Source organism: Leucoraja erinacea, chromosome 14 (genome assembly GCF_028641065.1).
Source record: "Leucoraja erinacea ecotype New England chromosome 14, Leri_hhj_1, whole genome shotgun sequence".
NCBI classification, from domain to species: Eukaryota; Metazoa; Chordata; class Chondrichthyes; order Rajiformes; family Rajidae; genus Leucoraja; species Leucoraja erinaceus.
In genome coordinates this window covers 14,431,930-14,448,235 of record NC_073390.1, presented here as the reverse complement: position 1 = coordinate 14,448,235, position 16,306 = coordinate 14,431,930, and the positions used below count along the sequence as shown (strand labels likewise).

The 16,306-nt window shown below is 43.3% G+C and overlaps 1 protein-coding gene across 1 annotated transcript in view; it reads right to left on the bottom strand.

The window, feature by feature from the left end:
* dner (delta/notch-like EGF repeat containing) overlaps positions 1-16,306 on the bottom strand; it is a 223,206-nt gene that overhangs the window by 143,383 nt on the left and 63,517 nt on the right. Inside the window, exon 2 of the mRNA XM_055645657.1 lies at positions 716-1,015. Within this exon, the coding sequence (XP_055501632.1) occupies positions 716-1,015 (300 nt within the window). The remainder of the gene's footprint in view (positions 1-715; positions 1,016-16,306) is intronic.

Below are 16,306 nucleotides of genomic sequence, written 5' to 3'. Positions count from 1 at the left end.
AGACACAAAGTGCTGGAGTGACTCAGCGAGTCAGGCAGCATCCCTGGAGAACATGGGTAGGTGACGTTTCGGGTTGGGACCCTTCTTCAGATGGTCTCATCAGTCACTCCAGCACTTTGTGGCTTCTCCTCTTAATGTATATTTGTAGATAATTTTCTTGCAAGTGGAGGTAATAGCTGAATCTATTTCTCAAAAGGATATACTGACACAGAAATCCAACAGTAAAATCACTGTAACTATCCAGGCAAAATCTGCACCCCAACCCAAGCACCTTGTTGAAGGATTAGACTTCCAACTTCAGATATACAGAGTGGAACAGGCCCACCCCCCCTCGCCCTGAGTGCACCGACCACTGATCACCCCGTACACTAACACTATCCTACACGCTAGGGACAATTTACAATTTTACCAGAGCCAATTAACCTATAAACCTGTACATCTTTCGAGTGTGGGAGGAAACCGGAACACCCCAAGAAAACACATGTAGTCGCAGGGAGAATGTACAAACTCCGTACAGACAGCACCCATAGTCAGCATCAAACCCAGGAAGCAACTCTACCGCTGTGCTGCCCCATCACATGATAGAATTCCTGCAATTTGCTCGACAGAACTAGAGAAAAGCAGAATTATTTTGCCAAAAGACTAACATTTGCCTCAGGAAATAGTCCCGCCTACAAATTGCTTACGTAATGCGTTTAATAAGCAGATTCCTTACCTCTCTGAGGTCCCAAGACAGGTCTACCACATTGTGCCCCGCCGCTGGGTGCCAAGACGACAAGGTGGTTGTTTGCCATGAGGACGTGGATGGGGTTACTTTCGGAACCATAGAGGTTGAGGCCGGCTCAGGTTGCCAAGGCAACGTGGACTCTGCCCACAGAGGTGCAGGAGTGCTTTGTGGCGGCTGTTCACAGTTTTCACCTTGATAGCCTTCTTCGCAAATGCAAGCATAGCCATCGATGTGGCTGCTGCAGTTGCCATAGTGACAGGGATTGCTTGCACACTCATCTGTTCGATCCTGAAAGCAAAAAGAGCACATGATTACTTGTATTTATTTCCCCTGTTGGAGTTGATTTGTTTCCCAACACAAGAATGTATCTCAAGCCCTAAAAAAAAACTTGTATATGTATTAACTTTTCTTCGACAATCAAAATACATCGTGTGATATGCATGAACATTCCCTGTGGAAAATATCAGCAAATGTCACATTCCCAGGCACTTCAGAATCACCGGCATTGGGATGATTCTGCCTTTAGTTTCCCATCCCATCCTGAGCTGAATGCCTCCCATTGACAATACAGCTTGTAAGGCAGAGTCACCACAAAAGGGGTTCTGAGTCATTGCTCCGCATGAGGCAAGGCTTTAGCATGTCAAAACACAGATCCATCATCCCAGTCAATGCAGGGATAAGAATTACTCAGTTGAGGTGTTAATGATAGTGCTGAGACTATATCCGCTGCTGAGACATCTGTCATGCAGTGGGCCATGAGATGATTTCTACCGAAGAGCAAGGTTAAATAAGGTATCATTACAGCACCATTCAATGTGTTGAAACATTGAATTTAAAAAAAACAACATTCATGTTTCAGTAGTTAAAATCAGTGGAGTTCCATCTAAGACTCTATTTTCATGCACTGGCGAGCACTGATATCACCATTACACGGAGATCCCCCAGCTATGCCCATCACCACTAGCTGCACCACTGTGCTGGCCCACAATATCTCTGGAGCAGTGGGAGCATTCTGGGTGGCCCTGAAGGCTCTACGTCCTGTGATTGCCTTCCAGAGAAAACTCTAATGAAACGAGTCTCATGTAATGAATGATATGCCCTGATGACCAAATGCTTGGTGCGTCATCCTGGACAATAAAAGGTTATCTACTTCAAAGTGACCTTCATGATCTTTTTGTTTTTTTCTACTTCATTCTCTTGGAACACACTGTGGCGGCCTCTGACTTCACCACCCAAATACACCCAGCCAAGACTGCCAATCGCTTATCTGTCGTGTAGTTGTGCATAGTATCATGATAGTGAAAGTAGAAACTTGCATTTTCTGTCCAGGTTCACTTCTTGTCATTCGTCCTACTTTGCAGTCCAACTTTCACAGTCTTCCAACCCATTTGAGGACAGTGAAGAGAAGCTGCATATGCAAACTCGGTTCAATTCTTGCTGAGGAATTTAGCAAATTCAGCACAAGTAAAATGTTTGCACTGTCTCTTACAAGTGGCTCTGCAAGGCCATGTATACTGATGACTATTCTGTACTGAGATGTGCAAGTATTTGTGGGAGTTTCTTTTATCCACTTTAAATATGCATCCTCTATAATTATTTTACAATCTACATCTTTACCACAAATGAACCGATGAATTACTCATGTAGACACAAGGAACTGCTGAAGGTACACAAAAATGCTGGAGAAACTCAGCGGGTGCAGCAGCAGCTATGGAGCGAAGGAAATAGGCAACGTTTCGGGCCGAAACCCTTCTTCAGACTGGGTTTCTCCAGCATTTTTGTGTACCTTCGATTTTCCAGCATCTGCAGTTCCTTCTTAAACACAAGGAACTGCAGATGCTGGTTTACAAGAAAAAAGACACAGAGTATGGGAGCAAATCAGCAGATCAGCCAACATCTCTAGAGTGCATTGATAGGTGATGTTTTGGGTTGGGACCCTTCTTCAGACTCCCTGAAGAGAGTTCTGACCTGAAACATCTCTTATCTAAATTCTCAAGTATACTTGAACGTGGGTTCTCATGTATCCTTCAGCTTGTTATTGTGAAGCAAACTCCCCTTGTGTTAGATTTCTCCACAATTAAAAACATCTTCTTTGTGTCCATCCCTCAAGTTTCTTCAGAATGTTACATGTTTCAATAAAATGACCTTATTTTACTTCGGAGTCACGTGAGTGACTACGTGAAGAACCCCGCCAGGACGCATGTGTGTCATATCGCTACACGCATTGCAACGAGTCACAGCAGGGGGAACGACATTCCCCATAGCGGCAGAATTTAAAAGCCGGGAACAGCAGGTAAGGAGACTCTGCGTTCTTTCCACTTACTTCACAGGTGGAGGCATGGACAGATCCACGAGAAACAAGAAGGCTGCGAAAAAGCTGGCGGGGGAGAACCGCGGAGTTGCGGGCAGCCAGCAGCAGCCAACGGCACTGCAATCTCCCGTAATGGGAACAGCTGTGCCCGACTTCGCTCCCGCACCGGCCAAATCAACACCGCGGCCGGGCGGTAAAGCGAAGCAAAAAACTGACAGAGTCGTTGACTCCGATGAGTCCGACTTTGAACAGCCGTGAGCAGCCAGTGCCCATGAGCATTGGGGCCGGTTGGAGCGGCTTGAGGAACAGGAGCAGCCGCGAGCGGCCAGTGCCCGAGAGCATTGGGGCCGGTTGGAGCGGCTTCAGGAGCAGCCGCGAGCGGCCAGTGCCCGTGAGCATTGGAGCCGGTTGGAGCGGCTGGGAGCGGGGAACAAGAGCAGCCGCGACGGCCAGTGCCCGTGAGCATTGGAGCCGGTTGGAGCGGCTTGAGGAACAGGAGCAGCCGCGAGCGGCCAGTGCCCGAGAGCATTGGAGCCAGTTGGAGCGGCTGTTGGAGCAAATACTCCAAAGTGGCAGGCTCCGGGAGATGGAGACTAGTCACAGTGGGCAGCTAGTAAGTCCTACAGCAGTACCTCTTGTAGGGCTGCACAGTGTTTCTCCCTCATCAGAGGGGAGTACGGGGGGTCAATTCTGGGCTGACCCTGAAGAGGGGTGTGCAGAACATACCCCTAGTGTGCATGGGGTGCAAGAAAACCTATTGGATATGGTGTCCCAGTTTATTCAACCCGACCAAACTGGCCAAAACCTGGAGCCTAAAATAGCTGCAAGTATCGACTACATGTCATTCAACCAGCTACAAGGACAGGCATTATTGGACACCACTGCAAGACACTTACCACCAGGGAACTGCAAATCACTAAATGTTCCCAGTGTCAACCAGTGTATTTGGAAACATGTCGGAGCATCAATCAGAGCCAGGGACTTGAAACTACAGAAAGTTCTGAAAGTCCTAACAGCGGGAATTACGGCTTTCGCCCGCACATTAAACGAACAAGACATGACACAAGATCACCAGGATGCACTGGCTTTATTTTGCAACTCCCAATACAAGTTAAATAGTATTAGGAAGAGTGCCATCCAACCGGCTTTAGACCCCAAATTTGCAGGCCTGTGCAAACCTGGAACCTCCAAACCACCAATATTACTATTTGGAGGTGACTTATCCAAACAGGTAAAAGAACTTGACGAAGAGGCTAAAACCCTGGGGCTCATTAAAGCAACGTCCAAAAACTACTTCGGCCAGAAACAGCACCCCTACGCACCCACCAGTCGGCCAAGACAAACTGGTGAAAGCTCGAAGGCCAGGAACACTCAACATCGGTCTTTTTTAGGCCATGGCCCAGACCGGCCTTCCTGGAAAATGCGCAAACCCTCAACACCAACCCAACTACAGACCCAGACACCGGCGCCTCAATGTCCACGGAGGATGCCGAAAAAGTAACAAACCTACCACTGGTAACCATGGAGGTAGGTGGGTCTGGTTCCTTATGAATTGAAGGGAACATGGAGGTTGGTGGGAGATTACAATTCTATCTGGATGCATGGAATAAGTTAACTACCGACACTTGTATTTTAAGCAGTATCCAGGGTTATACCATAGAATGCATACAAAAACATAACCCTCCAGTTCAGCATGTACCGAACCGAATGTTCGTGCTTACAGGCAAAGAAAAATCAAAAGCGCATGCAGAACTACAGCGGCTTTATAAAAAAGGAGTAATTGAGAAAACCCAACACGAATCACTGGAATTCGTGTCCAATATCTTTATCAAAAACAAGAAAGATGGTGGTTGCCGCATCATCATAGATTTGACTAATTTGAATACTTTCGTACAATATATTCATTTCAAGATGGAAACCTTTGTTACTGCTAAGCAATTGATTTCCAAAGGTTACTACATGGCAAGCATCGATTTAAAAGATGCTTACTATACAGTACCCATAAGAGGTGACCACAGATGTTATTTAAAATTCAACTGGATGGGTCAGCACTGGCAGTACAGGGCACTACCTAATGAGCTAACATCAGCCCCCAGGCTGTTCACTAAAATTTTGAAACCAGCCCTAGCGTTTCTGCGGAAACAAAAACACATGGTAATGGCATATCTGGATGACATACTTATTGTGGGCAAAACTTTGGAATTGGCTAAACAAACGGTAACAGCCACAAAACAATTATTTGAAAAACTGGGGTTTATCATCCATCCAGTTAAATCTAAATTAACGCCTTCAACCACAATGGATTATCTGGGGTTCACCATTAACTCAGTTCACATGTCAGTGACTTTGCCAAAAGAAAAGGTTACAGCCTTAATAGAGGCTTGCAGCAAAATCATTGACATCACTAAACCATCCATCAGACTGGTAGCAAGAATAATTGGCAAAATAGTGGCTGCGTTTCCAGCCACACAATTCGGACCTTTACATTATCGAAATTTACAGAGGGCTAAAATACGAGCACTCAAAATTAATGGTGGTCATTTTGACAGACCAATGAAGCTACCAACAGAGGCCATAATGGAACTAAAATGGTGGAAAGATAACATTAGGCATTGTTCCAATCCAATCATTATCAGCAACCCGTCTATGGTACTACAAACTGATGTCAACTTGGTTGGGGTGCTACCAATTCCATCTCCAGCTGTGGAGGGAGATGGAATGCAAAGGAGGCATCATTATTACAAACACTGGGCATAAACTATCTGGAAATGTTAAATGCATCCTTTGGCCTTAAGTCATATTGTACTGGGTTATATCACCAGCATGTTAGACTACAAATTGACAATACCACTGTGGTAGCATATATCAACCACATGGGTGGAAACAAATCGACATCATGTGACAATCTGGCCAACACAATTTGGCAATGGTGTATCCAGAGATATATTTGGATATCAGCTACCTACTTACCAGGTAAACTAAATTTAGTGGCAGACACCAGGTCACACAAATTCAATGAAAACACTGAATGGATGTTGGATAAAAATGTATTTGCTGAAATTACAGCATGGTATGGAACACCAGATATCGATCTATTCGCATCCAGGCTCAATCACCAGTTATCAAATTATGTTTCATGGGAACCAGACCCTGGGGCAGCGGCAACAGATGCATTTTCGCTGCATTGGGGGAAATTGTTTATTTATGCATTCCCTCCTTTCTGCCTCATCAGTCAGGTATTAAGGAAAATACAGCAAGACTCTGCGTCTGGTATTTTGATAGTACCCGATTGGCCTACTCAACCATGGTTCCTGGTGATACTCGACATGGTATTAGAACCATGCATCACCATCCATCATAGACCTAATTTACTGGTTCATCCCGTAACAAGGGAAAGTCACCCATGTCATAATTATACAAACCTATTAATTTGTAGAGTTTGAAAGCACCTCTACTACACCTGGGACTGACGGACCGAACAGTGGATATTATTTCAGCGGCTCACAGACAGTCCACCAAAAAACAGTACTTGGTGTACATCAAGAAATGGGAAATGTACTGTCACAACAATAACATCACCCACAGATCTATGAACATCCCGTCTGTTCTGGAATTCCTGGCAAGCCTCCATTACGATGAGGGGCTCAGTTATAGTGCCATCAACTGCGCCAGAAGTGCTCTGTCAACATACCTGTGGCAAGGAACAGAGCGGCATTCTGTTGGGACACACCCCCTGGTAACCAAACTCATGAGGGGCATTTTTAATGTTAATCCCCCAAGAACCAGGTACTCCCAAATATGGGATGTGAGCATTGTACTGACCATGTTAAGAAACTGGTCTCCAGCTACAGCTCTGTCCCTACAGAAACTGACTATGAAAACAGTCATGCTGATGGCCTTGGTCACGGCACAAAGGGTCCAGTCGCTACAGAAACTAAGGCTGGACAACATGACTATTTCATCTGGAAATTTAACTTTTCACATCAATGAATTAGTCAAACAGAACAGACAGGGGTCAGCAGGCCTAAAAATAGAATTCAGGGCCTACCCGACAGATGATCGTCTCTGTATTGTAACACACTTACTATTATATATGGAGTATACTAAGATCATCAGAGGCAAAGAAATGGCACTTTTAATCAGCTACAAACAGCCACACAAAAAAGTGACCGTCCAGACCATCTCGAGATGGCTAAAACAGGTTCTAATAAAGGCTGGAGTAGACACTAACATTTTTAAATCTCACTCCACCAGGGCTGCAGCTACATCGGCAGCTATGAAGTTGGATGTTCCTATGGACCAAATCCTCAAGACAGCAGGATGGTCAACGGAGAAAACTTTCCAACGATTTTATAACAAACCAGTAATTGAACCTGGAACATTTGCTTAAACAATTTTAAGTTCTGTAATATAATTTTACCCCATAAATAGGGGCTATAATTTGGTGTTAATAAATTTATCGTTGTTTTTTCAATATCGTATTGATGTCTAATGATGTTAACACTATTCTCCCCATAATCAAGGCAGATGTGATGCATGGACTCGTTTCCACGGCATGAAATCACAGAACTTTAAAATCTTCACGTAGTCACTCACGTGACTCCGAAGTAAAATAGTAAGATTAAACGAGAACTTACCAGTTTGAAGTTTGATCGTTATTTTATGAGGAGTAACGTTGAGGGAATACGTGCCCTCCGCTCCCACCCTTGATCATATACTCAACTGCTATCTCTTCTCTAATCTTACTATGTTTAGTCATTACAGTTATCTGTGATTTCACACCACTGCTTTGAAGAATGACACGCATGCGTCCTGGCGGGGTTCTTCACGTATTCCCTCAACGTACTCCTCATAAAATAACGATCAAACTTCAAACTGGTAAGTTCTCGTTTAATCTTACTATTTCTGCTAAGTTCCAATGCGTACAGCCCAACCTGCTCAGTGATTCCACATAAGTGAACCAATTCATTCCAGGAATCAAATGGTGAGCTTCTCCGTACTGTCGCCAAAATAATTGTCCCTTCCTTAGTGAGACACAAAATGCTGGAGTATTTCAGGGGGTTAGGTCGCATCTCTGTAGAAAACGAATAGGTGACAGGTCACCACCCTTTTTCAGATTCAGAGTCAGGGAAACTAGAGGTATTGAAAAGATTCAGAACAAATCAGAGCCAGCACTGATGACCAAGGAATGGCAGAGCCCACAATGGTCCATTGTTGGCTGTGGAAGAGGTGATAACAATATGGGTGCCGACAGTGAAGCAAGCAGGACAACTAGTCTGTGGAGGAATGGAGAGGGAATGCAAGAGTTACTTTAAATTAGATACATCAATATTCATACTACTGGGTTGTAAACTGTCCAAGCAAAATATGAGGTGCTGTTCCTCCAATTTGCGTGCTGCCTCACTTTGACAGTAAGGTGATAATAACTGTAGGCACTAATCGAGCTTTGCCTGAGCCTTGTACTGCTATAGCAAGTGGTCCCTACTTTTACACTCTATCCCCTTTGGAATTATGGTCTTTTGCCTTCCTAATTACTTTAATCACGTATGTGTATGCTAACGTTGCTGATGTTTCATGCATGACACCCAGATCCTTGCAAATAGCAGTATTCCTTAGTCTCCTCCATTTAAACAACATTCTACTCAATATTTAATTTCTATCCTTGCTATCCAAGAGGAGAGCCTCACAAATCCCCGCATTGTACATCTGTACAAATTGTTGCCCGCCCACATCAATTTTCTTAGTCCTCCTAACAATTTGCTTTCCTGCATACAGCAAATTGAGCTTCAATACATTCAGTGCCTGCATCTCAGGAGCTCCAGCAAAAATCCTGTACCATTAATTAGAATGTACCAACTTGAAAATTATTAATTTATCTTAACTCTGTTTTCTCTTCATCAGCTAATCTTCTATCCATATTAATATATACCCCCGGTGCAATGTGTTGCAATACCTTGTGTAATAATAACCTCTTATCTATCACTTTATCAAATGCCTTTGGGAAATCAAAAATAAACTACAGGTTAACCTTAATGCACCTTGTTAATTACATCCTTAAAGAGCTCAAATATATCTGTCAAATACAACCTCCCTTTCCTAAAACAATGCTGACTATGCTCCATTATACTATCAGTTTGTTAAAGTTCTTCCACTGCTTCATTAATAATGGCTTACAGCTTTTCTCAGTGACAGATATTATGATAACTACCCACAGTTTCTGGCTTTCTGTTTTCCCCTCTTCTTCAAAAGGGGCATTTGCAGTTTTTAATCAATATGGATAAAATTTAAATCTTAAAAAAATAAATTATAATTTAATAATTATTAATTAGAATAAGACCAATATAGATAGAAAATTGTGAGAGGCATAGATAAGGTAGACAGTCAGAACCCTTTTCCCAGAATGGAAATGTCCAACACTAGAGGGCATAGCTTTAAAGTGAGAATGCGACAGTTGACAGGAGAATAAGCGAGTTCGGTATCTCGATAAATGCAAGGAATCATGGGATAAATGCAAGGAATCATGGGATTTGTCAAAGGTCATTCGGGATTTTTAAAAAAGCGAATGCAGCGCTGTATAAACTGGGTATAAATTGTTAACTATTCTACCAAGGAATTAATTTAGAATTCTGTCAACTCAATAGCTTCCTTTCTTGTTCACTCACTACTTTGCACAGTCCCAGTTCCTGTTCAGTTCATTAATCTGCAATTATGGGATATTCAAAAAGTTAAAGAATTTATTATTTTAATTTAAACATTAATGTGTTTGCTACTGGAATAAGAAAATCTTACTTGTGTTTGAAACATTTTCTTATCTTTATTCATGATTATTGTGTAAAAATATATTTAATCTGAGGCAAGCAGCGACTGTATCAGTGTGATGTGGGCTGATGCTTTACCTACAGGCGGTGTGAGTGTACCGTTAAGGCAAAGATTCACCTCAGAGGAAAACTGAGTACATGGTTGGCCCTGTGAAGTAGCCGCCAAATCCGATATAAGACATTTAACTGCGAAATGCCTTTAGTGTTGGATAGATTGAGTGGCAGGTCTGTGCTGTTTCAAGTTTGCGGTGATTGTGGTGCGTTATCCCCAGCCATCTTGCCCAGTACACGGTGACCAGCACAGTTCGCCAGCCCTTGTTAGCAGAGGCTCTTTGTGCAGGTGTTACCCGAAGCCCAAAGGTTTTGTGGAGGTTCTGCGTTAGGATCGGGCATGCAGCGTGCTAGCGAGAGGGCTGTCAAATCAGATCAGTCCAGGTTGCCGAGTGGCCGAAGGACGGATTATAATGGGTCGTTATTAAACTGTTCCATCTGTGCCGCATCGCCAGCTCTCTCTCTCTCTCTCTCTCTCTCTCCCAGATCCCCCACCCCAACTATCGACAAAGTCTGATTGAGAAAATGCTCCCACTCGTATTGCGGATTGGCTCCACACTTGTCCACTCTCTGGGGCGGGCGGCGCCTCCTTCAAAGAGAGCGAGAACAGGTCCCATCAGCTGGGGAGCTGCGACCGACTCCTGAGTGAAACCACTAGTTTGGCTGTGGTTAAAAGGGCTGTAAATTCTCATCATTATCATCGCCCAGTCACCCAGACCCGGCTCCCAACTGTGCGCCCTAACAAACTGGAACCAACCCCAGAGGTTAAAGCAACAGCATCTTTATTTAAGCCAACCCGCCTCAAAAGTTTAACCAGCCTTTTCGAATCCAATCTGAACTTTCCAACCTACCCCCCACACAGCTCATTCCCCTCGTTTCCTTCAATCCAAGAAGGTTTTTTCGTAAGGGCTGTCTCAAATTGGTTGACCACACAACTTGTAATTCGTGTAAATCAATATCAAATTTAAATGGCTGTGAGTCAGGCTAATGCCAGCGATTTGATAATTGACAGGTTCGTTCCAGGCATTCCTGCATTTTCAAGGCTGGTGCTGTATTGAGTCAATAACTTAAATAGATGCAAATGTGGATTTGTGCAGCCTGCAGTACGCTGTGGCCTACTGCTGACATATTTGACGGATACATTTATTTATGAATCTCATTGAAATTAATATGCAGGTCCGTGCACGCACAGTAGCTCAGCTTTCGAGAATGTTTATCCTGAATGACCCATGACCTAGACATGCGCAGTTGTAATACCGAACGGGGGGAAGGGTGTGGGAGGTGGTAGGGAGCTTTCGCATTTTTCAACTTGAAATTGTGCAATCTGGTGCATACTGTAGCGAGTCATTTAACTTACACTTGAATGCAACATTTATACTTTAAATTCGATTAGGTATGAATAAGGTTAGGGTAAATTACATTCCTAATGCATTGTGAACGTGATGCCATCTCTTACCTACCTGCGCATAACCCATTTCCCTCCATTTCCCACGTATCCATGTGCCTATACAGGGCTCTAGTGAGACCACACCTGGAGTATTGTGTGCAGTTTTGGTCTCCAAATTTAAGGAAGGACATTCTTGCTATTGAGGGAGTGCAGCGTAGGTTCACAAGGTTAATTCCCGGGATGGCGGGATTGAGCTGAGAGGATGGAGTAGACGGTCTTGTATACTCTGGAATTTAGAAGGATGAGAGGGAATCTTATTGAAACATATAAGATTATTAAGGGTTTGGACACGTTAGAGGCAGGAAATAAGTTCCCGATGTTGGGGTAGTCCAGAACCAGGGGCCACAGTTTAAAAATAAGGGGTAAGTCGTTTAGAACGGAGACGAGGAAACACTTTTTCACTCAGAGAGTTGTGAGTCTATGGAATTCTCTGCCTATACAAAGGGAAAGGGCATGGGGCAACTGTGCTACTAATGATGAGAAGAGTACACTTGTGAGAAATTATCTTTGGTGAGAAGACCAATTTGTCGAATCAGTTTGAGTGGAGGTAAGAAATAACAATGGACAAAAGTCCTGGTGAGAGTTGTCTAAAGGACCCCTATTGATGGAGGATAAATCAACAAATCAGCTTGTAAAAACAGTGCTGCAAATCACGGGTGATTTTAATCTTTGTGTAGATTGACAAAACAAATTTGGAACGGTCGACTTGAAGATGAGTTCAGAGAGTTCATAGAAAGATTGATTCAACTGTCAGTTTGGAATTCTACATCAAGAGGACCAATTCTCTGAGGCTGTCACACCGGTTTATTATCCACGGCATGAGAGGTAGAATCATCAAAAACTATAACACAGAAATGGGCCCTTTCGGCCCATCTCATCCATACCGGCCACGATGCTGGCCTACACTAATCCTATTTGCCTGTTAGGCCTGTAATCCCCTATTCCCTTCCCGCCCAAGTTCCCACCCAAATGCCTTTCAAATGTTGTCAAACAGTTTCTGCGTTTGCTCTGCAGCTTGTTCCAACTAGTCAGGTGTGAAATATGTGGCCTTTAAATTTCTCCCCTTTCACCATAAACTTGTGACAATAGACAATAGACAATAGGTGCAGGAGCAGGCCATTCGGCCCTTCGAGCCAGCACCGCCATTCAATGTGATCATGGCTGATCTTCCCCAATCAGTACCCCGTTCCTGCCTTCTCCCCATATACCCAGACTCTGCTATTTTTAAGAGCCCTATCTAGCTCTCTCTTGAAAGCATCCAGAGAACCTGCCTCCACCGCCCTCTGAAGCAGAGAATTCCACAGACTCACCACTATCTGTGAGAAAAAGTGTTTCATCGTCTCCGTTCTAAATGGCTTACCCCTTATTCTTAAACTGTCCCCCTGGTTCTGGACTCCCACAACATCCGGAACATGTTTCCTGCCTCTAGCTTGTCCAAACCCTTAACAATCCTATATGTTTCAATGAGATACCCTCTCATCTTTCTAAACTCCAGAGTGTACAAGCCCAGCTGCTCCATTCTCTCAGCATATGACAGTCCCGCCATCCCAGGAATTAACCTTGTAAGCCTACGCTGCACTCCCTCAATAGCAAGAATGTCCTTCCTCAAATTAGGGGACCAATTTGTGCTCAATAGCTCTCGTATTCCCTGCAATGGGAACAAGATTATGATGACCTAACCTATCTCTGCTCCGATCTATATTACTAAAAGTCTGATCTTGACCGCTTTTGGCTCGCTGTGCTGCGATTTCCGAGAGAACGCCGCCAACTACGGCCGTCATTTTTGGCCACCTCGCTCAGAGCCCCCCCTTCGCCTTCCGGGACCAGAGGATTTTTCCCATCGATGAAAAATCAGAGAGATATTATTGTTTTTAAATAATTTGCCATTCTCTCTGCTGCCCCTGCTGGAGGGAGGGGGAGGGACTATAAAACCAGGAAGTGGTGTGCCTCATTCAGTCTCTGCAAGATGGAGGAAGCCAGAGGGTCACGTCTCTCTGAGCTCTGAATAACACTGAACACATGTCTACTCAACTATGAGTGCCCTTAATGTGGTTTGAAAATGAAAATATGGTTGGTTTGAAGTAAAAATGCACCGCAAATGGTTGTTTGGGTTGAAGTAAAAATGCACTGCAAATGGTTGTTTGGGTTAAAGTAATTGGTGGAGCGGTGGAATTGGTGGAGAGGTGGAATATTGCGTCGGGGGACCTGCTCTCCCGTGTGAACATGGGACCCAACGGGTCCCACTTAATCTAGTAATTTTATAAACCTCTGTAGAGGTGACTGTAGAAGCTATGTTCCACTGAGATTAAACCCAGACTATCCAATCTCTCCTTCTAACTACAGCCTTCCATTCCAGTAAAACACCCTGGTGACTAGGCACTCTCTCTCTTGCTAACATGGTTATTCCTATACTGTGACCACCAGTATTATACACTTGTGCACTGATCTAAAGACTTGGCTTAGAACGTGCGTGCATAAAGACGCAAAATGCTGGAGGAACTCAGCTGGTCAAGGGAAACTTCATGCATCCATGTTCTCCAGGGATGCTGCCTGACCCGCTGAGTTACTCCAGCACTTTGTGTCTTTTTTTTGTAAACCAGCATCTGCTGTTCCTTGTGTCTGCATCGCACATAATTAGTTTGTCTTGCAGCATACATAAATAGTTTGCAGATTCTGGAAGATGGTGGGTTATTCAGGGATAGGTTCCAGGCGGATGTTAGATTCCTCCCAACCAGAAGAAGTTACTGTGGGTGCTATCCCCTCTTGTATCAGATACCAGATCACATTGGCAGAACTGCCTGCGTTATCGATAAAAATCGCGTACAATGTTGATGTTTCGCTGCACATAATACAAAGTAGGATAAAATGGAAACAATACAAGTTTTTAAAAAAAATCTTGTTATGGTGCTGCCCAAAGTGAATGGATTGAGTTTTAGTTCTATCACCCACTAACATTTAATTTTTCTCACAACTAGTTCTTTTGCCAATCTCACTTATATCACAGTGCGAGGTATAAGAAAACTGATCCCCAGTGTGAAAATATTACCGTTGTGATGAAAATACAATGTTTACTGCTATTTTTAGTATAAAAATGTCACCGCAGCCTTAGGCAGGTCACCTCAGTAGTTAGCAATTATATTAGAGCAAGTCTGCTATTGAATGTCGTATTTGAGATTGTTAAACCCAAATATCTTAAACAGCAAACAAACACAATTTCACACAGGTATATGCGCAGGTTAAATAGCACTCACTTTTCCCTTTCTCTTACATTCCTCACTTTTAATATTCTCTTGATGTCTTTATCTCCTATTAATAATTCTCTGCTCCCATTTGCGTTTTTTCCATTGTATCTTTTTTGGAGTCTTGCACAGTCTGTCTCTATGAACGTGTGCCTTGCTTCCTCCCATTATTCATCTTCCATTGTTTCACTCGGTTTAACTGTTTGCAGATATATTATTAAAGATCTAATTACGAGCAAAGAAGTCTTACAGATAAAGGAAGGTTACATTGGCATGGTAACCAGTGGCATGAGGCTGCATTTATAATAGTTACATTAAACATATAAGGTTCTGAACCTTTGGAGAAATTATTACTGAGATAAACCCTAGAGTCCTTTTTATGTGCAGCAACTTGCCATCTGATTGAGCTGGGTTTCATCGGGTTGAGTCACTTTAACAAAGCAAGGTCATCTGTAAGATTCAGCTCCCAGTTCTGCCGTGCAACTGATATTACTGTGGCAACCATCACATGACCACAGATGGGACTAGTCTACCTCCTGCTAAATCACAGAGTCAACTATGCAGTTCCAAAAGCGTAGTCTGACAACAATTTATACAGCCCTTTTTATTAAAAAGCAATACTAAAAGTGGACATATAATATATTTGGAGTTTGCATTCAGTGCCGGGAAGTAGTGCTGAATCCAGACTCCGAACCAATTGTTCCACGGAGCAAAGGCATCGCAATACATTACAATTGATTTTAACTCTATAAGTGGCACACTTCTGAAAGCAAGCCTAGTGTTTTAAAGTCCAGTCTGAAGAAGGGTCCTGACCTGAAACATCATCTATCCCTTTTCTCCAGAGATGCTGCCTGACCCGCTAAGTTACTCTAGCATGTTCTGTCTCTACAGTCTTTTAAATAATTGAAATGTCCCATCAGAACAGTTCCTCTTTCCCCAATACTGATGCCAATGTCCCACAAATTCAAATCTACTTCTCCACCATCAATCTTTGAGCCACAAACATGTGTCATTTTACTTTTGTACAAAGAATAAATTTGTCTTTCAAAATCACAGATTTGTAAAAATCGTACATGTTAGTTTAAGAATTCTGTGCCTATTCCAACATTTCCAATCATAAAATTAGAACTTAGCAAGATTGCTTCATAAAAGGTGAACATTTCCACACTTATTCTCCCGTCACTTTATGATTCTGTTCAGTGTGGGAAAGGTTTGAGTAATGCATGCATGAGAAGACATGTACACAAGTCGAGAGACTTGAGCACAGAAACTGAGGCTTCCTTTTCCAAAAACAATAGCGAGGCAGTGCCTTGAGTTACCTTGAATTGTGTCTAAGACAGAGGTCTATATCTACCCAGTGTAGAGAGAGTACCAGAGTTGGCCTAAATGGCTGTGCAATTCTAAGGGACTGCTATATCTGTGCAATGCTGAGGGACTGCTGGAGAGTTGACCTAGATTTCAGCTCTGTACCGAGGGAGTACTGCAGTATCCGAGATGCTATTTTACGAATGTGATGTTAAACCAAAGTCCTGCCTGTACTCTTTAGTTGAATGCCAAAGAACATCGAGGTATGAGCAAAAGCAAGGGAGTTATCCCCAATGTCCTGTATAATGTTCATCCTTCAAGGTCACAAAAGTAGATTAACTTAGTATTAACTGACTGACATTTTGTCAAGCTTGCAACGCACAGATGGGTTTCACATTATAAACAATA